We start from the raw sequence: 23,576 nt of genomic DNA, 5'->3' as shown, positions 1-23,576 counted from the left end.
TAAATTGTAGTTACCACCAATGGCTACATTCGATTTTCACGTGGATATTTTATATTTACAAATAAATGTATATATGTATATACATGTAATTTAACTTCATCAGTACTGTCAACTGATAGTAAGTGTAAATAGAAATTAATTAATATTTCTTATGGAAATTATGTGAATCCAATGGATAGAATATGGGTTTATATAAACCAGCAGACATTAAAATTGAGGAGGAAACAATGTCCATCCTAATTGTACTTTAAGTTAGACAAATAGGAAGATCAACACTATCACTATGTTAAAATCTTAAGAACTGTTTTCAGGATTTGATTGTTAATGTGTTTTGCACAATGTTATTTTTATAAATAGACTCTAAAACCTTCTATAAAGCAAAATTTGCCTATGTTCCATTGTTTCAATATTGTTCAAAATACTCCTTGATTCAGTCTTTAAAAAATCTACAACTTTAGGAGTTCCCATCATGGCACAGTGGTTAATGAATCCAACTAGGAACCATGAGGTTGAGGGTTTGATCCCTGGCCTTGCTCAGTGGGTTAAGGATCTGGTGTTGTTGTGCTCTGTGGTGTAGTTTGCAGACACTGCTTGGATCCTGCATTGCTGTGGCTCTGGTGTAGGCCAGTGGCTACAGTTCCAATTAGACCCCTAGCCTGGGAACCTCCATATGCCACGGGAAGTGGCCCTAGAAAAGGCCAAAAAAAAAAAAAAAAAAAAAAAAAAAGAAAGAAAATCCACAATTTTAGAAGTATTTGAAGGGATTTATTTCCTAGAGGAGCATAATCCAATCAGCTCTTATTTGATGTGCTCATTCTTAAACTAGGTGCTTAGGACAAAGAAGATGATTGACACCTTCCAGGTAAAATCTGGAAAATCTGGTGATTAAAGAGCATAACTGAGAGATTGCTTGGGTGTCTTTCTATGTCTAAGTCAAGGGACATTAATTATGGTAACTCATCTTAGTTTTAACCACTGCATGGTAATTGAAGCTGCTCAATAAAATGATAAATGATCAGAATTGGGACTTTCTGATTATTGGTCAAAGTATTTTTCCTGTATTTTCTCCACAAATCCTTAGCTATCCCCTTTTTACAAAATCTAAAGCATTATTGTTTATTGTTTTAACATGTATGGATTTTAATTTCATAGTTTTATCTTGTTTTACTATAATTCTTATCATTTACCTTTAGATTCAGTGAAGGCCATACAAATACCTAAGTGAGCCCACAAACTGTGACAATAGCCCTTAACTCAGAAAGGTTTTGTGTATTTCCTCACGGGAAAACTTGTGAGACTATAAGAGTTGATCTTAGTAGCTCAAGTTTAGGCTACTTCCAAGATCTCCTTACCTGCCTCTGATCATTTTCATAAATGGCTCTAAATTAACCAAATGATTTACTAAGCAGGACAATGTATATGGATTTTATTCTCTTTGAAATTTTGTACTTCATGATAAAGGTGGAAAAAAAAGGAAAATCAGCACATTTCTTTGCTCTGAAAATTGCTATATCTTTTCCAGTAATGAAGGAGGTAGGTGGAATGTGAAAGTGAAATATATTAGCAAAACTAACCAAGTCATAGCATTTTATGGACAATGAGATACTTCTATCAATGGCATGTGTATTTTCAGGAAAAATGGAACAATAATGAGGTTGGCTTAAATACTTAGAAGAGTTAATATGAATAATATTAACAAGGATAGTACTTCTTGTGTTATACAACTTAGTGTTATACAAGCATTATAAGTATAAGGCTCTTCTCCAGATGGTCCTTTTTTTGGTGGTCCTTTTCCCCATATTTCTCCAAATCTGGTGTTCTCTTTTCTACGTTATTACCCTCCTTCATACAATTGCAGTGAAACCTAGTTTGGGGGCTTTTCTTTCACATAAAGGTATAATTCCAACTCTTAGAAGTTTGTTTGTTTTTGTTTTTGTTTTTTTTTTTTTTTGAGAGCTTTTCATACAATATACAGTGAACTAATTTTTAAAACAGGAAACCTAGAGGCCAGAGATTCTGAATGACATACCCAAGTTCACACAGTGGATTTTTGCTAGAACCTTCAAGTCTCATGACTTCAATCTCAGTGAAATTTATAGACTTAAGGTGTTTTTCTTTAAATAGGGGGAAAAGATATTTAAGACAAACATATAGCAGTCTAATGGTTGACTTTCTAAGCTTAATCTAGTGTGCATGGAGAAGGGTTTTTTTGTTCAATTTTAGCTGACTGCTCCTGGTTGCTACCACCAATGTGTAAGATTTTGATTACACCAACGTGTAGGATTTATTCAATAAACCTAATGTGTAACTTAGAAGCAATACAATTCTTCTAATTATTTCTTAAATAATTTTTGAAGAGTCAGAGATAAGCTTATAAAGGGGACCCTGTGCTTATGTAGCAAACTGTCCCACTCTAACTGAGGACTCCACATTATCATTTTATCCTCAGTAGCATATACTTAGGAAATGAGATGTCTTAACTAAGCAAGCAAGGAATTCCTTTTGCTAAAGAATAGCATATCTGAATTCTTACTGTTATCATGGTAGAAAATCAATTTGCTACAAATGAGAATCTTTTGGAAATTCATTATCCTTGTTACATAACCTATAGAAAGAGAACTATCAAGTTTGTTCTTCTCTTTAAATAAAATAAAATGGTTTCACATCAGTAGATATCCAGGTTCAATTCTAAATTGGAATTTTAGAATTCCTTGATTCTAAAGAAACATTCCCACCGAGTCATGTCAGAAATGGTCTCAAAATAGGAATCCCATTCTCTTTATTGTTGATGATTATTATGATTATATTTATTACTGTGCTAATAAGCAGAGGGGGACTAAAATGAGTGTTTATGACTTGTTTTACTATTAGATTTCTTTTTATACTCAGAAATAAAGTCAGAACTGCTAAATATTTATAGGACATTAAAAAGAGGAACATGGAGATTTATACGGATATTTAATATGGATAGGGCTAAGAGATGGATAAGGAAGAAAAAATATAATATCCAAGGGCCATGGAATAACTAATTAGATAAGTACTGAAGAGTAATAATACTACTCCCCCAAGAAATTTGATGAGTAACACTCTATTGCTTCTTCTCTCCCTGACACCCATCAATTTCCACTCCTCTCTTTTACTCTTTACTTGCCTTTTAACTCCTATACTTCATCCTACAAGTATTCTCATGGCCATGCTTCTCCTTCAAGATACCAATCCATTTTCTACTTCACTTACTTCAAAACTTCTAGACGGAGTGAGTACTCACTTGCTCTCCTCAGTATACAAGGTAACGGCCTTCTCACCTCATGTCCAACAACCACTTTTCAGGCTGTGACATAGCAGATATCAACTTATAAAGATATCCCAACAATATCTCTACATGTCATTATCATCACCCTTTACCTTCTTCAAATGTTATCCTTGTTTCTAAAAGTTCTCTGTATAGTACATATTGCCATACTAGTTTTTCTTCTTATTATTATCAGAATTAAAGACATGTCAATGCTTGCAATCACTCAGAATAAACATACTGGCATTATCTTTTTGCTTAAATTCCCACTTCATGTTGAGACATGTCCAGATATTATCATCTTAATAATGGATATTATGTATATTAAACAATTGCTCATAATTCCTCCATAGTTCTTCACTGTCTACATAATAATACACTAATCCTATAAGAGGCATTCCAGATTCCTTTTTCAATTTCATCTACTATTAAAGCTCCTTCACATTGCTCTCAGCAAACATTTTCCTCCACTTTTTCATTCTTCTCCTTTTAACCTCTTTCTGTTATTTTTTAAATATAATTTTTGTTATATTGTTCACCTTTAATTCATTTTATTTTGACTTAACTCTATCTTCTAGGCATTTTCATATTGCCATTCTTAGCTATAAATTCTATCAGGTATAAATTCTTATAACTTCTCTTTAGACTCCTTAGAATTTTAAACTTCCATAAGCCTGAATCTCTACATCTCTCTTAGCTTTTATGTTGCTATCCGGCTTCTGACAGATTATGAAAAATATTTTGGAATTGTGCCCCACATTCAGTACTTATAGATTATTAGAATAGTAGGGAACAGAGGAATACAGGAAAGAGAAATCTTGCTATGATTGTTATTTCTTAGAATACAAGTAAATTTTTAAATGACTGGAGGAGCCAGGGTTCTTCTATGAATCAGAAGTGATAAATTTTACTACCAATAATTATATAAATCTATGTGCAATTACTAAATAGCAAAAACTGCGCAAAATACTTTGCATTTACTACTTAATTTGAAATTCATAATAACCACAAGAAGGAGTATAATGGTATTCATGTTTAAAAAATGGTAAAAATAAGTATTAAAAAGGATGAATTCAAGATCCACAGATACATACATAACCCACAGACTGCAAGTACCTCACTCAGCAAAACTGTGAATGAGGATTTGTTTTAATTTGATAGAAAAGTTTCCAATAACTGTACACAAAATTATGGTAATGGACAACTAAGCCACTAAAATACCTTCTCAAAAATGTATAGCATAAAAAGCCTTTGTAAATATGAATATCATACAATTTTGTATGTATTTAAGAGCTAAAATATGGTCCACAGAATATGAACTGTTATGAAGTTCAAGAAAAAAGGATATAAATGCAGGGTGATATATAGACAAATCTGGTGGAGAGGGTAACATGAAGAAAATATTTTATGAGGAATAAGCCTAACTAAGTGAAACACTATGACCTGGATAACTGGACTATAAACTGTATTCAGGGAATGAGTGTGGGATAAAATGCTGCATTTAGATGTGGAATGTGGGATAAAATGGTGTGCACTCTGAAAGCCTTTATATAACAAACCATAGAATGTCATTGTGAGTGTGAGCAGAATGACACAAAATGAGGCTTTGAATTTAAATGCAGTAATTCTGACTTCTTCTCACTCCCTTCTCTAAGGTAACTACAGAAACTATTTCCTGGCATGAATCAATAAGTGAAACAAATCACTCCATGGTGACTGAGTTCATTTTTCTGGGACTCTCCAATTCTCAGGAACTCCAGACTTTTCTATTTGTGTTCTTTTTGGTATTCTATGTAGGAATTGTATTTGGAAACCTTCTTATTGTCCTAACTGTGGCTTCTGATTCTCACCTTCACTCCCCCATGTATTTCCTATTGGCCAACCTCTCACTCATTGATCTGTGCCTGTCTTCAGTCACAGCCCCCAAGATGATTGCTGACTTTTTCAGAAAATGCAAGGTTATCTCATTCAAGGGCTGCCTTGCTCAGATATTTCTCCTTCACTTCTTTGGTGGGAGTGAGCTGGTGATCCTTATAGCCATGGCCTTTGACAGATATGTGGCCATCTGTAAACCCCTTCGCTACACCACAATTATGTCTAGCAATGTATGTGTTGGCATTGTTGCTGCTGCATGGGGAACTGGCTTCCTCCACTCAGTGAGCCAGTTGGCCTTTGCAGTGAACTTAACTTTCTGTGGTCCCAATGAGGTTGATAGCTTTTATTGTGACCTTCCTAGGGTCATCAAGCTTTCTTGTACAGACACCTATAGGTTGGATATCATGGTCATTGCTAACAGTGGTGTGCTCACTGTGTGTTCTTTTGTTCTCCTAATCATCTCATACACTGTCATCCTAGTGACCATCCAGCATCTCCCTTCACAGAAGTCATCCAAGGCTCTGTCTACTTTGACTGCTCATATCACAGTAGTTCTTTTGTTCTTTGGACCATGTATCTTCATTTATGCCTGGCCGTTCCCCATTAAATCATTAGATAAATTCCTTGCTGTGTTTTATTCTGTGGTCACTCCTCTTTTAAACCCAATTATATACACACTGAGGAACAAAGACATGAAGACTGCAATGAAACGGCTCAGAAAATGGAATATGAATTCTAGGATAAAGCCTTAGATCTCCTATAACTGTTAAGACTAATATAGGATAATGACATGGTATATATTGAAGTGAGTAAATCACTTAGTAAATTTCATGAAAATTATACCTTCTGTTTTCCTATTCCTTAGCAACTGTCGAAGCACATTCACATACACAGCCTCAATGTATTCTTTGATAATCCTGTAATCGTTATTTTTTTTTCCCTTTATGTCCAAACAACTTATGAAAGATCCCAGGCCAGGCACTGAATATGAGCCATGGCTATAGCAATGCTGGATACTTTGACCAACTGTGCTGGGTCCAGGATCAAACCTATGCCTCTGTAGCAACCTGAGCCATCGCAGTTGGATTTTCAACCCATTGCATCACAGTGGGAATTCTGTAATTGTTCTATTTTTGAATTCAGATGCAGTTAATATTATACTTACAAAATATGATCTCACTTATTCTTAGAACGATGAAATGCATAAATATCTTAGTATTCCTATACTCCTGTGCCTTCCTGAATGTTTCTAAGGGTAACAGAAACCAGGTTGACTTATGATTGTTTTTTAAATTGGTATTTGGTTCATTTTCATTAAAAACATGATGGAAGCAACTGCAATAAACCTAACTCAAAAAAAAACATGCTTGGTAATAAGGAATACATATATATATATATGTCAACTTTTAAGAGGTTTAAAAAAGAAACTCCTCCCATTTATAACAGCCCCACTACTGTCACTGTAACAACCCATAATCCATGAATATATTATCAAGAATGACAGGAAGAGTGAGTCTCCCAACATAAAATTTGCCTTGTAGGCAACATGACATCTTGCAGTATACAACAATAGCCCATAAGCATTAAAAAATATTTAGAATATTCGAGTCTCTCAACCTATTGGTACAAAATGTTTCATTTGGATCCATCCATGTCATTTTTTATTGTTAGCTTTTATGAATATAAGCTTTGAAGTCAAAAAGAGATGGGTTCAACTCTACTTACACCTTACTAATCATAACTTTAAGTACATTAGCTTTCCTAAGATTCAGTTTCTACATGTGGAGAAGAGAGATAATAATACTTATCTTATGAGGGATAATGAGACAATAGATTTTAATCAGATAAATAATGAATTTTATGGCATATTTTCATGACAATAAATATAAGTACTATTATTACTATATAAAACCTATATGTCAACAAGCAAGAGTTCTCAGCTTTTATCCCAATGTTCTTGAGGAATATGACACAATAAAATATTAACAATTGTAATGGAAATCTGTATATTTATCTGCAAGTCTGAAGTGTGTAATCATGCAGTATATTCCACCATCCTAAGAAAACATGCCAAAAATTCAAGGTAGAAGTAGAAGAAAATACAGTTGAAAAAAGCTTGAAAAATGATGCTAATAAATAACTCTCCTCTCTAGATAGAATTACCCAACCAGGTTAAAACTGGAGATTAAATATTTTAAGTAAAAAATGAATATAATGTTTTAAGATGTGGCTTGAAGCAACAGATAAAGAGGATCAGATAATAAGAGAGTTAAAACTTTTTACTGCAGGAGGAAAAAAGAACAATAATCCCATAAATAAGTTAAAAACACATAAGAAAATTAGTACTTGAGATAATAAATCAATGGGAAAAGGGCCTATTAATGTGTTGGTGGAATAACTGGATAGAAATATGGGAAAAGATACATAGTATCTATTCACTACACCATGTGCCAGAACAATTTCTAAGTGAATAAAAGAATAATTTTTAAAAACTATACATCTATTATAAGAAAATATAAGTTTATATCTTAGTTTATGAATGATAAATACTGATAATATTGAATACAAGAATAATATTTTAAATGCATGTTAAAACTGAGAAAGTAAAAAAGATGAAACAGATTCTAGAGGAATGATTTACAACTCACATCACAAAGAACAGAGCTATAGTTTAAAAAAAAAACTTCTAAAAAGATACCAATGTACACAGAAAAATTGGAAAAATGTATGAATTTACAGTTCATACACAAGAAGATAAAAATAAAATTCAAATATAAAAAAATGTTTAATCTGTCATGTTAAGATATTATGAAGAGTAAAACTAAGCCGAAATAGCAGTTTTGACTTCTCAAGCATCAAATATCTGACATCAATATTAAAGAAGGCTTATTGGTTAAGTTGTGCAGAAGGGGAGCTCACATGCATTATTTTATTTTTTATTTATTTATTTGTCTTTTTGTCTCTTTAGGGCTACACCGCGTGGCATATGGAGGTTTCCAGGCTAGGGGTTGAATTGGAGCTGTAGCTGCCAGCCTATGTCACAGCCACAGCAACGCAGGATCGGAGCCTCATCTGTGACATACATCACAGCCCACAGCAATGCAAGATCCTTAACCCATTGAGCGAGGACAGGGATCAAACCCACGTCCTCATGGATGCTACTCGGGTTCCTTAACTGCTGAGCTAGGAGGGGAACTCCTCATAGGTATTATTTATGAGTATACAAAATAATACAACATCACAGCAAGATAATATCCACAAATATTATAATATTACTAGCTTTTGACACAGAAATCCTAATTCTACCTTAAGGATACATTTGTGAAAATACCAAATAACCAATGTACAAGGTTACTTGTTGAAGCATTGTTTTTAATAGCAAAAGAACAGAAATTATTCAATTGACAATCAATAAGAACTACCTAAATTAATTGCATAAATTATACATGGTGGAACATAAAGCAACTACTAAAATGTTGAAGAGTACCTCTAAATACTGCCCTGGAGGAATCTATATGGCATGTGTAAAGTGAAAACACTAAGGTGGGAAGAATGACACTAGCATACTAATTTTTGTGTTAAAATTGAGATACATATATTTAGACTTATATGTATATATAATTATAAATATATACATCATGAGAAACAAAAAAAATTTAAATATTTTCTTATAGAAGGAAGAAGGAAAGCAAGTAAGGGACAGGAATAAATGCTGCACTATTCTGAATATGTCCTATTTTGTACTTTTGACTTTGAAATCATGTATGTGTTCACATAATTTTAAATTAAAAGTAGCAATCTCTAAAAGTGCACTTCAAACCAAAACAGGTGATTTAATGGTATCTGTGTGTGTGTGTGCGTGCACTCTGGTGTGCATGAATTGTCTATAATATGGAAATAAAAAGATATTTCATGTCTAACCACAACTAAAATTCAATTTTTGACTCAATTGTTTTTTTTAATTGTTACTTCCCAATAAAATTTTCTTTCTACTATACAGCATGGTGACCCAGTTACACATACATGTACACATTCTTTTTGTCACATTATCAGGCTCCATCATAAGTGGCTAGACATACTTCCCAGTGCTACACTGCAGAACCCCATGGCTAATCCATTCCAAAGGCAACAGTTTGCATCTATCAACCCCAAGCTCCCCATCCATTGCACTCCCTCCTCCTCCCCCTTGGCAACCACAAGTTTATTCTCCAAGTCCATGATTTTCCTTTCTGTGGAAAGTTTCTTTGTGCTGTATATTAGATTCCAGATATAAGTGATATCATATGCTATTTGTCTTTCTCTTTCTGACTTACTTCACTCAGGATGAGAGTCTCTAGTTCCATTCATGTTGCTGCAAATGGCATTATTTCGTTCTTTTTTATGGCTGAGTAGCATTCCATTGTGTATATATATATCATTCTAATCCAGTCATTCGTAGATGAACATTTGGGTTGTTTCCGTGTCTTGATTATTGTGAATAGTGCTGCAATGAACATGCGGGTACATGGGCCTTTTTCAAGCAAAGTTTTGTCCAGATGTATGCCCAAGAGAGGAATTACTGTGTCATATGGTAGTCCTATGCATAGATATCTAGGGTACCTCCGTACAGATCTCCGTAGTGGTTGTACCAGCTTACATTCCCACCAACAGTGCGAGAGGGTTCCCTTTTCTCCGCAACCCCTCCAGCGTTTGTTATTTGAGGACTTATTAATGATGGCCATTCTGACTGGTGTGAGGTGCTATATCATGGTAGTTTTTGATTTGCATTTTTCTAATAATCAGGGATGTTGCACATTTTTTCATGTGCTTGTTGGCCATCTGTATATCTTCCTTGGAGAAATGTCTACTCAGGTCCTTTGCCCATTTTTCCATTGGGTTGTTGGCTTTTTTGCTGTTGAGCTGTATAAGTTGCTTGCATATTTTAGAGATTAGGCCCTTGTCAGTTGCATCATTTGAAACTATTCTCTCCCATTCTGTAAGTTGTCTTTTTGTTTTCTTTTTGGTTTTCTGGGCCATGCCAAAGCTTGTCAGTTTGATTATGTCCCATTGGTTTATTTTTGCTTTTATTTCTGTGGCTTTGGAAGACTGACCTGGGAAAACATTTGTAAGGTTGATGTCAGAAAATGTTTTTACCTATCTTCTCTTCCAGGAGTTTGATGGTGTCTTGTCTTATACTTAAGTCTTTCAGCCATTTTGAGTTTATTTTGGTGCATGGTGTGAGGGTGTGTCCTAGTTTCATTGATTTGCATGCAGCTGTCGAGGTTTCTCAGCACCATTTGCTGAAAAGACTGTCTTTTTTTCCTGTTTTATGTTCTTGCCTCCCTTGTCAAAGATTAATTGACCATAGCTGTCTGGGTTTATTTCTGGATTCTCTCTTCTGTTCCATTGGTCTGTGTGTCTGGGAGAGTGATGCCTCCTGCTTGGTTTTGGTTCCTCAGAATTGCTTTGGCAATTCTGGGTCTTATGTGGTTCCATATAAATTTCTGGATGGTTTGTTCTATGTCTGTGAAAACTGTCATGGGTAATTTGATAGGGATTGCATTGAATCTGTAGATTGCTTTGGGTAGTATGGCCATTTTTACAATATTAATTTTTCCAACACAGGAGCATGGAATATCTTTCCATTTCTTTACATCTTCTTTAATTTCCTTGATTAATGTTGTATAGTTCTCAGCATATAAGTTCTTTACCTCCTTGGGCATGTGTATTTCCAGGTGTTTGATTTTTTGGGGTGCAATTTTAACAGGTATTGTATTTCTGTATTCATTTCTAGTATTTCATTGTTAGTGTACAGAAATGCAAGTGATTTCTGAATGTTAATCTTATATCCTACTACTTTGCTGAATTTGTTGTTCAGTGTGAGCAGTTTTAGGGTTGAGTCCTTAGGGTTTCCTATGCACAGTATCATGTCATCTATATACAGTGACAGTTTTACCTCTTCTCTTGCTATCTGGATGCCTTTTATTTCTTTTGTTTGTCTGATTGCTGTGGCTAGGACATCCAGTACTATGTTGAATAACAGAGGTGAGAGTAGGCATCCTTTTCTTGTTCCAGATTCTAGGGGGTAGGCTTTCTGCTTTTCTCCTTGAGTGTAATATCTGCTGTGGGTTTGTCATAAGTGGCTTTGATTATGTTAAGGTATGTTCCCTCTTTACCCACTTTGGTAAGAGTTTTGATCATGAATGGATGTTGGATTTGTCAAATGCTTTTTCTGCATCTATTGAGATGGTCATGTGGTGTTTGACTTTTCTTTTGTTAATGTGGTGTATGATGTTGATTGATTTGCATATGTTGAACCATCCTTGTGCACCTGGGATGAATCCCACCTTGTCATGGTGTATGATCTTTTTGATATGTTGTTGGATTTGGATGGCTAAAATGTTGTTGAGAATTTTTACATCAATATTCATCAAAGATATTGGCCGGTAGTTTTCTTTTTGGTGGTATTTTGTCTGGTTTTGGAATTAGGGTGATGGTGCCATCATAGAATGTTTTGGGGAGTGTTCCTTCTTCTTCAACCTTTTGGAAATATTCAAGGAGGATGGGTATAAGTTCTTCTTTGTATGTTTGTTAGAATTCACCTGTGAAGCCATCTGGTCCTGGATTCTTATTTCTAGGGAGTGCTTTTATGACATATTCAATTTAATTTCTAGTGATTAGTCTGTTCAGTTGATCTCTTTCTTCTTGATTCAGTTTTGGCCAGCTGTAGACTCTAGAAAGTTGTTCATTTCTTCTAGGTTGTCAAAGTTGTTGGCATGCAATTGTTCACAGTATTTCTCATGGTTTTTTGTATTTATGTAGTTTCAGTTGTGGCTTCTCCCTTTTCATTTCTTATTTTGTTTATTTGGGTTTTTTCTCTCCTCTTCTTGGTGAGCCTCGCCAGAGGTCTATCAATTTTGTTTACTTTTTCAAAGAACCAGCTGTTGGTTTTATTGATTTCTTCTATTTTTTAATCTCTATTTAATTGATTTCTTCTTTGATCTTTATGAATTCTTTCCTTCTGCTTACTTTAGTTTTTGTTTGTTCTTTTTTTCTAATTAATTTAGGTGATGATTTATGTTGTCAATTTCAGATTTTTCTTCTTTTTTGAGGAAGGGCTATATTTCTATGAATTTCCCTCTAAGCACTGCTTTTGTAGCATCCCAAATAGTTTGAGTGGTTGTGTCTTCATTATCATTTGTCTTGAGGTATTTTTAAATTTCCTTCTTGATTTCCTCATTGACCTATTGGTTTTTTAGTAGCATGTTGTTTAGTCTCCATGTAGTTATTTTTTTCTCATTTCTTTTTCTGTGGTTGATTTCTAGTTTCATGCCATTGTGGTCAGAGAAGATACTTGAAATAATTTCTACGTTCTTAAATTTTTGAGGTTAGCTTTGTGCCCTAGTATGTGATCAATTCTTGAGAATGTTCCATGTGCACTTGAAAAAATGTATATTCTGATATTTTTTTGGATGTAATGTTCTGAAAATGTCAATTAAGTCTAACTTTTATATTGTGTCCTTTAGGATCTGTTGGCTTATTGATTTTATGTCTAGGGGATCAGTCCATTGATGTAAGTGAGGTGTTAAAGTCTCCTACTATGATTGTATTCCCATTGATTTCTCCTTTTATGTCTATTAGTATTTGTTGTAGGTATCTGGGTGCTCCTAATTAGGGGCATATATATAGACAATTATAATATTCTCTTCTTAAATGGATCCTTTCACCGTTAAATAGTGTCCTTCTTTGTCCTTCTTAATGGCCTTCATTTTAATATTTTTTTTTTATTTTCCCACTGTACAGCAAGGGGGTCAGGTTATCCTTACATGTATACATTACAATTACATTTTCTCCCCCACCCTTTCTTCTGTTGCAACATGAGTGTCTAGACATAGTTCTCAATGCTATTCAGCAGGATCTCCTTGTAAATCTATTCTAAGTTGTGTCTGATAAGCCCAAGCTCCCGATCCCTCCCACTCCCTACCCCTCCCATCAGGCAGCCACAAGTCTCTTCTCCAAGTCCATGATTTTCTTTTCTGAGATGTTCATTTGTGCTGGATATTAGATTACAGTTATAAGTGATATCATATGGTATTTGCCTCTGTCTTTCTGGCTCATTTCACTCATTATGAGATTCTCTAGTTCCATCCATGTTGCTGCAAATGGCATTATGTCATCCTTTTTTATGGCTGAGTAGTATTCCATTGTGTATATATACCACTTCTTCCGAATCCAATCATCTGTCGATGGATATTTGGGTTGTTTCCATGTCCTGGCTATTGTGAATAGGGCTGCAATAAACATGCGGGTGCACGTGTCTCTTTTAAGTAGAGCTTTGTCCGGATAGATGCCCAAGAGTGGGATTGCGGGGTCATATGGAAGTTCTATGTATAGATTTCTAAGGTCTCTCCAAACTGTTCTCCATAGTGGCTGTACCAGTTTACATTCCCACGAACAATGCAGGAGGGTTCCCTTTTCTCCACATCCCCTCATCACTTGTTATTTGTGGATTTATGAATGATGGCCATTCTGACTGGTGTGAGGTGGTATCTCATGGTAGTTTTGATTTGCATTTCTTTTATAATCAGTGATGTTGAGCATTTTTTCACGTGTTTGTTGGCCATCTGTATATCTTCTTTGGAGAAATGTCCATTCAGGTCTTTTGCCCATTTTTCCATTGATTGATTGGCTTTTTTGCTGTTGGGTTGTACAAGTTGTTTATATATTCTAGAGATTAAGCCCTTGTTGGTTGCATCATTTGAAACTATTTTCTCCCATTCTGAAAGTTGTCTTTTTGTTTTCTTTTTGGTTTCCTTTGCTGTGCCAAAGCTTTTCAGTTTGATTAGGTCCCATGGGTTTATTTTTGCTCTAATTTCTATTGCTTTGGGAGACTGACCTGAGAAAATATTCATGATGTTGATGTCTGAGAGTGTTTTGCCTATGTTTTCTTCTAGGAGTTTGATGGTGTCCTGTCGTATATTGAAGTCTTTCAGCCATTTGGAGTTTATTTTGGTGCATGGTGTGAGGGTGTGTTCTAGTTTCATTGCTTTGCATGCAGCTGTCCAGGTTTCCCAGCAATGCTTGCTGAATAGACTTTCTTTTTCCCATTTTATGTTCTTGCCTCCCTTGTCAAAGATGAATTGACCATAGGTGTCAGGGTTTATTTCCGGATTCTCTATTCTCTTCCATTGGTCTGTCTGCCTGTTTTGGTACCAGTACCACACTGTTTTGATGACTGTGGCTTTGTAGTATTTCTTGAAGTCTGGGAGAGTTATGCCTCCTGCTTGGTTTTTGTTTCTCAGGATTGCTTTGGCGATTCTGGGTCTTTTGTGGTTCCGTATAAATGTTTGGATGGTTTGTTCTAGTTCTGTGAAAAATGTCATGGGTCATTTGATAGGGATTGCATTGAATCTGTAGATTGCTTTGGGTAGTATGGCCATTTTCACAATATTGATTTTCCCAATCCAGGAACATGGAATATCTTTCCATTTCTTTACATCTTCTTTGATTTCTTTGATTAAAGTTTTATCGTTCTTGGCATATAGGTCCTTTACCTCCTTGGTCAGGTGTATTCCGAGGTATTTGATTTTGTGAGGTGCAATTTTAAAAGGTATCGTATTTTTGTATTCCTTATCTAATGTTTCATTGCTGGTATACAGAAATGCAACTGACTTCTGAATGTTCATCTTATATCCTGCCACTTTGCTGAATTTATGAATCAGTTCAAGGAGTTTTGGGGTTGCGTCCTTAGGGTTTTCTAGGTATAGTATCATGTCATCTGCATACAGTGACTGTTTGATCTCTTCTCTTCCTATATGGATGCCTTTTATTTCTTCTGTTTGTCTAATTGCTGTGGCCAGGACTTCCAAAACGATGTTGAAGAGCAGTGGTGAGAGTGGGCATCCCTGTCTTGTTCCAGATTTGAGTGAGAAGGCTTTCAGTTTTTCCCCATTGAGGATTATATTTGCTGTGGGTTTATCATAAATGGCTTTGATTATATTCAGGAATGTTCCCTCTATACCCACTTTGGCGAGGGTCTTGATCATGAATGGATGTTGGACTTTGTCAAATGCTTTTTCTGCGTCTATTGAGATGATCATATCATTTTTGACTTTTTCTTTGTTAATGTGGTGTATGATGTTGATTGATTTGCATATGTTGAACCATCCTTGTGAACCTGGGATGAACCCAACCTGGTCATGGTGTATAATTTTTCTGGTATGTTGTTGGATTCGGTTGGCTAAGATTTTGTTGAGAATTTTTGCATCTATATTCATCAAGGATATTGGCCGATAGTTTTCTTTTTTGGTGGTATCTCTGTCTGGTTTTGGAATGAGGGTGATGGTGGCCTCATAGAATGTCTTTGGGAGTATTCCTTCTTCTTCAACCTTTTGAAAGAGTTTAAGGAGGATGGGCACCAATTCCTCTTTATATGTTTGATAAAATTCACCTGTGAAGCCATCTGGTCCTGGACTTTTATTTGTAGGGAGTGATTTTATGACCTCTTCAATTTCATTTCTAGTGATTGGTCTGTTCAGTTGGTCTGTTTCTGCTTGATTCAGTTTTGGCAGGCTGTAAGATTCTAGAAAATTGTCCATTTCTTCCAGATTGTCAAACTTGTTGCCGTATAATGGCCTTCATTTTAAAATCTATTTTGTCTGATATGAGTATTGCAACTTCCGCTTTCCTGTCTTGTCCATTGGCATGAAATATCTTTTCCCATTCCCTCACTTTCAATCTATACATGTTCTATGCTCTAAAGTGAGTTTCTTGTAGGCAGCAGATTGAAGGCTTTTGCTTTTTTATCCAATCTGCCACTCTGTGTCTTTTGATTGGTGCATTTAGTCCATTGACATTTAAGGTGATTATTGATAGGAGTGTATTTATTGCCCTTTTAAACCTTGTTTTCCAGTTGATTCTATGTTTCTCTCTTCTTCCTTTCTTCTTTGGGTTGGATGGTTTCCCATGTATTTTATGCTTGAGTACTTTTCAGTTTTTGTGAATGTAATGTTCAGTTTTGATTTGTTGTTGCCCTGTTTTTTAAGCACGTTAAGCCCATCCTGTATCTGCTTGCTTTTGCCTGATAGTCATATAGGCTCAGAGACATCATTAAAATAAAAAAAGGAATCTATGTTTTCTTACTTTCCTTCCTCACATTGTATGATTTTGATGTCTTTTTTTTTTTAACATGTTCATGTTTACATCTGTATTCTGGCTTATTTAAGTGATGGCTTTCCAATTGTGGTTTCCTCCATCCTAATTCTTCTTTTCTCTTTTCTATTTCTTTTTTTCTTTTTTTTTTAATTTAGAGAAACCCTTTCAGTATTACTTTTAGGATGGGTTTAGTATTGCTGTACTCTTTTAGCTTTTGTTTGTTGAAGAAATTCATTATTTCCCCTTCTATTTTAATTGATATTCTTACTGGATAGGGTATTCTAGGTTGCAGATTTTTTCCTTTCAGCACTTTAAATATATATTTCCACTCCCTTCTGGCCTGTAGTGTTTCTGTATTGAAATCATCTGATAGCTTTATGGGGTTCCCTTATAATTGACACTTTGCTTTTCTCTTGCTGCCTTTAGAATGCTCTCTTTAACTTTTGCCATTTTTATTATAATATGTCTTGGTGTGGGCCTGTTTCGGTTCAACATGTTTAGAGCCTTCTGTGCTTCCTGTATCTTAATATCAGTATGCTTTAGATTTGGAAAGTTTTCAGCCATAATTTCTTCAAATATATTTTCAATCCCCTTTTCTTTTTCTTCTCCTTCTGGAATTCCCATTTCTTCTCCTTCTGGAATTCCCATTATGCATAGATTGGCCTGCTTTATATTATCCCAGAGGTCTCTTATATTGCCTTCATGTTTTCTCATTTGGTTTTCTATCTGCTGTCCTGATTGGGTGGTTTCCATTATTTTGTCTTCCATGTCACTAATTTGTTCCTCTGTATTATTCATTTTGCTCTTTATTGCCTTAAGCTCAGTTTTTATCTCTGCAAATGAATTTTCTAGTTTGTCTTGGCTCCTCCTTATATTTTCTAGTTCCTTTCTGAGGGAATCTACATTACTGTTAATATCCTCTCTTAATTCCTTCAGTATTTTCAATACCTCCCTTTTGAATTCAAAGTCTGTCAGACTGCAGAAGTCTGTTTCATTGTTGACTGCTTTAGGTGAATTCTCCTGTTTCTTTGACTGGGAATGGTTTCTGTGCTTCTTCAACTTGCTTGTGTTTTTCTTTTTCTGTGAGTTTAGGGAAGCCATACTGTAGTCTTGTAAGGCTACTTCTATGCAAGAATACCCATTTGTATTTTTTGGGGGGGTTACTATTTATTTTTGGTGTGGGAGTTTGAATATTTTCTGTCTCTTTCTTTGGTGTGAGCAGGCTATTGTTCCCAGGATTCCCAGTGTGTTTTCAGCGAGAAGGTGGCAATGGGTAGGGCCAGCAGTCAGTGACTGTTCATTGCAGTCTCAACAGCAGCAAGGACCTGCAGGAAGGTGGCACAGGCTACTCCTAGTTGCAGGGCCCTGGGAAGTGGTAATAAGCTCTAGGCAGATCTTCAAGGTGACCAGAGCATTTGGAAGTAGCAACAGCAGGGTGCGTGAGTTCCCAGGGGAGTGAGAGCAACAACAGCTTGTGTTTGATTGCAATGCCCTACTCTGAGGTGACTGGAGACACAGTGGTGCCTGTTCAGGGACCCCTACTGGGAGCAGGGCATGACCATCTCTAGAGTCAGTGATAACTGTGGTGGTTTGTCCTCACCACCTGTAGACTATGCATGAATCAACCAGTCTTACTTAGCCCACATATGAGGTGATGTGCACGGTGCTCCTAGTTGTAGGATCCTGGGAAGTGACATAGATCAGGCATGTAGGTACTGCCCAGAATGTTTAGCAGTGGCAGCAGCAGGCAGGTGTGTTCCCGGGGATGCGAGAGCACCAGCACGTGGTGTTCAGTCACAATGCCCTCCTCTGTGGTGCCCTTGAGATGAATGGGGCTGCAAGTGGTTTTTGTTCAGATATCAGTGATGGCAATGGGGCACGCCCACCTCTGGAACCAGGGATAACTGAGGTGGTTTGCCCCTGCCACCTGCAGACCATGCAAGAAGCACCCTGTCCCACTTAGCCCATACAGGAGGTACTGCACCTGCTGTTCCTAGTTGTAGGATCTTGGGAAGGGACAGTGATCAAGTGTCTGGGTGTTGCCCAGAGAGTTTGGCAGTGGCAGCTGCAGGGTGGCTGTGTTCCTAGGGGAGTGAGAGCAACAGCATATGGTGCTCGATTGCAGTGCAATCTCTTTTTCTTTTTTAACAACCCTGAAGTGACTGGGGTCACTGGTGGAGCCCACAGGCCCCCAGTGGTGGAAGGTTAGGCCTCCCTCTGGCCTCTGAGACCACCACTGCAGTTGTCCCTGCCACCTATAGATTGTGCAAGAGGCATCACATTGCACTTGGCCCCCTGATGCCCTTAACCCACACAATAGGTGCCTGGCCACCAGTAGCCTGCACAAGAAGAGCCTAATCTCCCCTAAATGACCAAGAGGCTTCTCAAAGCTCATAGCCTCCACAGAGCCAGAGCTGCCATGCCCTCTGAGCCTGCAGGCATGCACATGCTCTGGAGCAGAGAGTTTCCTATGGCAGCCCACGCCTCCTTCTCTCCTCTCACCAACAATGTCACCTTGCTTCTCCTACAGGTCCAGACTTTCTCCCAGGTTCCCTCTGCCATGACATTCCCTCCTTAACCCGTGGTGCACTGCTCCTTAGCCCCTCCTGCCATCTCCAGTTCTCTCCCCAGGACTGACCTCTAGAGCCTGAGCATCTCAGGCTGTGGGGCCCTGGCTGGAGGGTCAGATGGTCTGTGCGGCTCTCACTCTGCTTTGCTGTTCTTAGTCCAGCTGTTGCACTTTTCTCAGCAACTTTGAGGTCCCTCCAACTCAGCCGATCTTTCATCATTTAGGTGGCTTCCCAGGATGTGGGTTCCTTTTTCTCCTTCACAGCTCCCTCTTGGGAATGCTAGTCCTGTCCTGATTCCTTTTCTCTTTTTTTTCTTTTGTTCTACTCAGTTATCTCAAGAGTTTCTGGCCTTTTTGGAGGTTTAAGTTCTTCTGCCAGCATTCAGTTGATGTTCTGTGCGAGTAGTTTTACATGTAGATGTGTTTTTTTGATGTGTTTGTGGGAGAAGTGTGCGAATTCTTACTCCTCCACCATCTTGCTCTTCTTCCTTCCTCTTATCCTTTTAATGATAACTATTATAATAGATGTAAGGCCATAGCTCACTTTAGTTTTGATTTGCTTTTCCCTAATTACTAATGTTGAGCACATTTTTATAAATCTGTTGGCCATCTGTGTGTCTTCTTTGGAAAAATTCATTGGAGATGATGAGATACTGCAGTGGCAGGGGTCAAGTGCCAGCATTTATCATTGCCAGACATAAAATGAATAGGGGTTCTATAATAAGCAGCAGAAGTGAAGCAGCAATTACAACAGTATGACCTAATGACAACTTTGGTACTGGATAATAAACCACGGTATCTCTAGAGCTTAAACAGATAAGTAAACAATTAAAATCTGACTTGATTTGTGTGAGTAGAAAATTTCTATGTCTGGTGAACACAAATGTGACTTAAATGAGAACAGTAGAGATTCATGGCATCTCACCAAATTTCCAAAATGGTGTCAGTTATAAATACAAAGCCCACAGGGATAAAAAGGAGACTGGGTCTCCTTGAAGAAGAAGCTTAGTATAGGGCAAAAAAAAAAAAAAAAAAAAAAAAAAAGTATACTATAAATATTTTTCATAGCTTTCCTTAAAGCTATGATCATTCATCAAAATGATTAAACACTACGTAAGGAGAAATAACCAGACCCTTTGAGAATTACCAGACCCTAGCTCTGGACTTACACTAATTCTGGAGATTTGAAATACTTCTGTGGTCCACTAGTCAGAAAGTCTGATGGAGATCAAATGGTGGATGGAATTTTGCTTGGAGCTGTCTCAGGGAGGGACCAGTGATTCTCAACCCACTATGTGGTTATTTCAGGAATTCTAGAATTCAGAGTTCAAACATACTTTATGGAAGAATCTTTGTGTTGGTCCTCTGATACAAGCATATGAATTACTAATGCATCAGTGGCCTAATATAAGCCACTAAAACTATCTCTACATACCGAAAGAGTAAACTAGAAACATCACCAAATTCTTGGAACACATTCCAAGATTAGTGATACAATCATGGATTTGATACAGAGCTGGTGATTCCTTCCATATCCTTATTCAAATCATCTTTTTGCCTATAAAGAAGATAAATGGATCTTGGAAAAGAGCAATTAATCAAGTGGTGACTTAACTGCAGCTTCTGTTCCAGAAACAATTAATTGTCATGATTCCTAGTGTACAGCCATTATCTGGCATTTTTTTCTCTATGCTTATTAGCAAGGATCATCATAAGCAATTTTCTTTCAATAGCTATAGCCTAATACTCCTTCACCATCCTATTTCAGGGAAAATCAGTGTTCCAAGTCTTATGTTATAATCTAATCTATATGGAATTTCATTCCTCTATTCCAAAAAACATCATGATAATTGATCATATTGTTAATATGTCAGTTGGACTTCCTAAGCAGAAAGTAGTAACCAATCTAGATACCTTGGTAAGACGTACATATATGTCATAGAGTGGAAAAGAAATCTCAAAAATATTCAGAGAGCTGTCAGTGGAAATTTTATTTTTATTGTTATTTCCCCAATTTTTTCCTACTGTATAGCATGGTGACCCAGTTACACATACATGTATACATTCTTTTTTCTCCAATTATCATGCTCCATCATAAGTGACTAGACATAGTTCAGGTTAAGACACCCTTGTACAATGTAGACAAGCAGTGATATCTTATACCATTGCATCTAACCCTAAGAAAGAGGCATGGTTCTCTGTGTTACTTAATATGTTGGAGGTAATATATGCATGGCTTTCCAATTTAAGAACCAAGTAATGCAAAATATTTCCAGTTTGGAATAAAGTCTAGAACAAGAGAAAGCTCTACAACTCCTTGAGCCTGCTTGAAAACTGTAACACTTGGTTTATATGGTCCAGAAAATACTATAAGCCTGCTTGAACTACCTCTGTACCTGTTCAGACTTCTAGCAATACTACCTACCATGAACTTGAGCACTATTTACCAACTAAGTTTTTTATTTGTGTTTTTAAATTAATAGACAATTTTTTACAACAGTTTTAGGTTCACGTCAAAAGTTGGCAGAATATGCCTATGCATATAATCCCTCAACACACACACATCCATGCACAAATGCAGGGACACAGCTCCACCAATGTCTTGTGCTATGCTTTTTTTTACAATCATTGAAGAATACTGACACACTATTATCAGCAAAGTGCATAGTTTACATTAGGGCTTACTCTTGGTGTTGTATATTCTATAAGTTTGGACATATGTATAATGTCATGTATCAACACATATTATACAGAATAGTTTCACTGTCTTAAAAATTTCCTGTACATCACCTATTAAACCCTCTCTCTTTCCCCCAAACTACTGTTATTTTTATCTCCATAGTGTTACCTTTTCTAAAATGTAATGTAGTTGGAATTGCATAGTATACAGTGTTTTCAGATTGGCTTATTTCACTTACTAATATGCCTTTCAGGTTCTTCCATATCTTTTTATGGCTTGATAGCTCATTTCTTTTTTAGCATTAATAATACTCCATTGTGTGGATATGCTCCAGTTTATTAATGCACCTACCCACTGAAGGACATCTTGGTAGCTTCAAGTTTGGGCCATGATGAATAAAGTTTCCATAAACACTCATGTGCATGTTTTTGTATGGATATAAGTTTCAACCCATTTGGGAAAATACCAAGGAGCATAATTGCAGAATGGTATGTTAAAAGTATATTTAGTTTGGTGAGAAAATGTCCAGCTCTTTTCCAAAGTGGTATACTATTATATACACTGGGCAGGAAAAAAATGAGAGCTTCTGTTGCTTCACATCCTCTCAAGCATTTGGTTTTGGATTTTAGGCATTGTAATAGGTGGGTAGTGGGTATCTCACTCACTCTTGTTTTATTTTACAATTCCCTAATGGTTAATGACGTTAAATGATTTTTTTTAACTTTCCCTATTTCATGATTCGTCATATTTCCCAGTTTTCAGTATTGTTGAGGTATAACTGAAATTTTAAAAACCACATAATTAAGTTGTAAAACATGATGTTTTGATATCCATATACACTGTGAAATGATTACCATGTTCAAGCTATTAATATATTCTCCCATAACTAACTTTTTTATATGTGTAGTGAGAACACCTCAGTTCTATTCATGCTCCTAGCAAATTTCACTCACACAATTTTTTTGAAAAATTTTACATCCATGTTTATTGGGGATATTGGCCTGGGATTTTCTTTTCTTACAGTGTCAAAGTTTAGCTGTGGTACCAGGATAATGCTGCCCTCATAATGTAAGTTTGGGAGTGTTTACTCCTCTTCAACCTTTTGGAAAATTTTGAGGATTGATATTAATTCTTTAAATATTTAACAGAATTGACTGGTAGAGTCATCTGGTCCTAGGCTTTTCCAGTTTTGAAAATTTGTGATTGCTGATTTAATCTCTTCTGTTATTATTTGTCTGTTCAGATTTTCTTGATAGTTATGATTTATTCTTGGTAGGTCATATGTATCCATGAATTTTTCCATGTCTTGTAGTTCATCCAATATGTTAGCATATAATTTTTATAGTAATAATGAAGATCCTTTGTATTTCTGTGGTATCATTTGTAATAGCTACTATTTCATTTATAATTTTATTTACTTTAGTCTTTTCTTCTTGCTAAGTCCAGTTAATATTTGCCAATTTTGTTAATCTTTTCAAAAAATCAGTTCAGAGTTTCCCCTGTGGCTCAGCGATAATGAACCTGATTAGTATCCATCAGGGTGCAGGTTTGATCCCTGGACTCGCTCAGTAGGTTAAGGATCTGGCATTGCCGTGAGCTGTGGTGTAGGTTGCAGACATGGTTCAGATCCTGTGTTGCTATGGCACAGGCCAGCACATGTAGCTCTAATTCAAACCCTGGTCTGGGAACCTCTATATGGCACAGATATGGCCCTAAAAAGCCAAAAAAAAGTTCAGTTGTTAAAAATTTTTTTCTACTCTTTTTCTGCTGAATGGTCATTTCTTTCTACTGTAATCTTGGTTATTTCCTGCCTTCCGCTAATTTTGTCATGTTTCTTTCTTCCTTTTTCATTTGTCTCCATTTATGATTTAATTTTCCTTTTGATTAATTGTTATTTCATTATGGTTCTTTTCTTTGGCCAACTAGTTGTTTATGAGTGTGTTTTTTAATTTCTACATATTTATGGAAAATTTCCTTCTGCTATAGATTTCTAGTTTCATACTATAGTGGTCAGAAAAGATGCTTAA

General features: G+C 36.2%; 1 protein-coding gene and 1 long non-coding RNA gene across 2 annotated transcripts in view; one reads left to right on the top strand and one right to left on the bottom strand.

Moving 5' to 3' along the window:
• Positions 1-23,576, bottom strand: part of LOC146401733 (uncharacterized) — a 279,104-nt gene that overhangs the window by 196,505 nt on the left and 59,023 nt on the right. The gene's annotated exons all lie outside the window — the stretch shown is intronic.
• Positions 4,951-5,919, top strand: LOC110259128 (olfactory receptor 4F4-like). Its single transcript, XM_084970314.1, has one exon. The coding sequence runs from the start codon at positions 5,002-5,004 to the stop codon at positions 5,917-5,919; it is 918 nt and encodes a 305-aa protein (XP_084826440.1). The 5' UTR covers positions 4,951-5,001.

Source organism: Sus scrofa, chromosome 7, assembly GCF_054392235.1.
Source record: "Sus scrofa isolate SSC_HxYL_T2T_F1_AM1 chromosome 7, Sscrofa_HxYL_maternal_Yorkshire_Landrace_v2.0, whole genome shotgun sequence".
Classification (NCBI taxonomy): domain Eukaryota; kingdom Metazoa; phylum Chordata; class Mammalia; order Artiodactyla; family Suidae; genus Sus; species Sus scrofa.
Note: the sequence above shows the minus strand (reverse complement) of the source record. Positions and strands in the feature narration are given on the sequence as shown.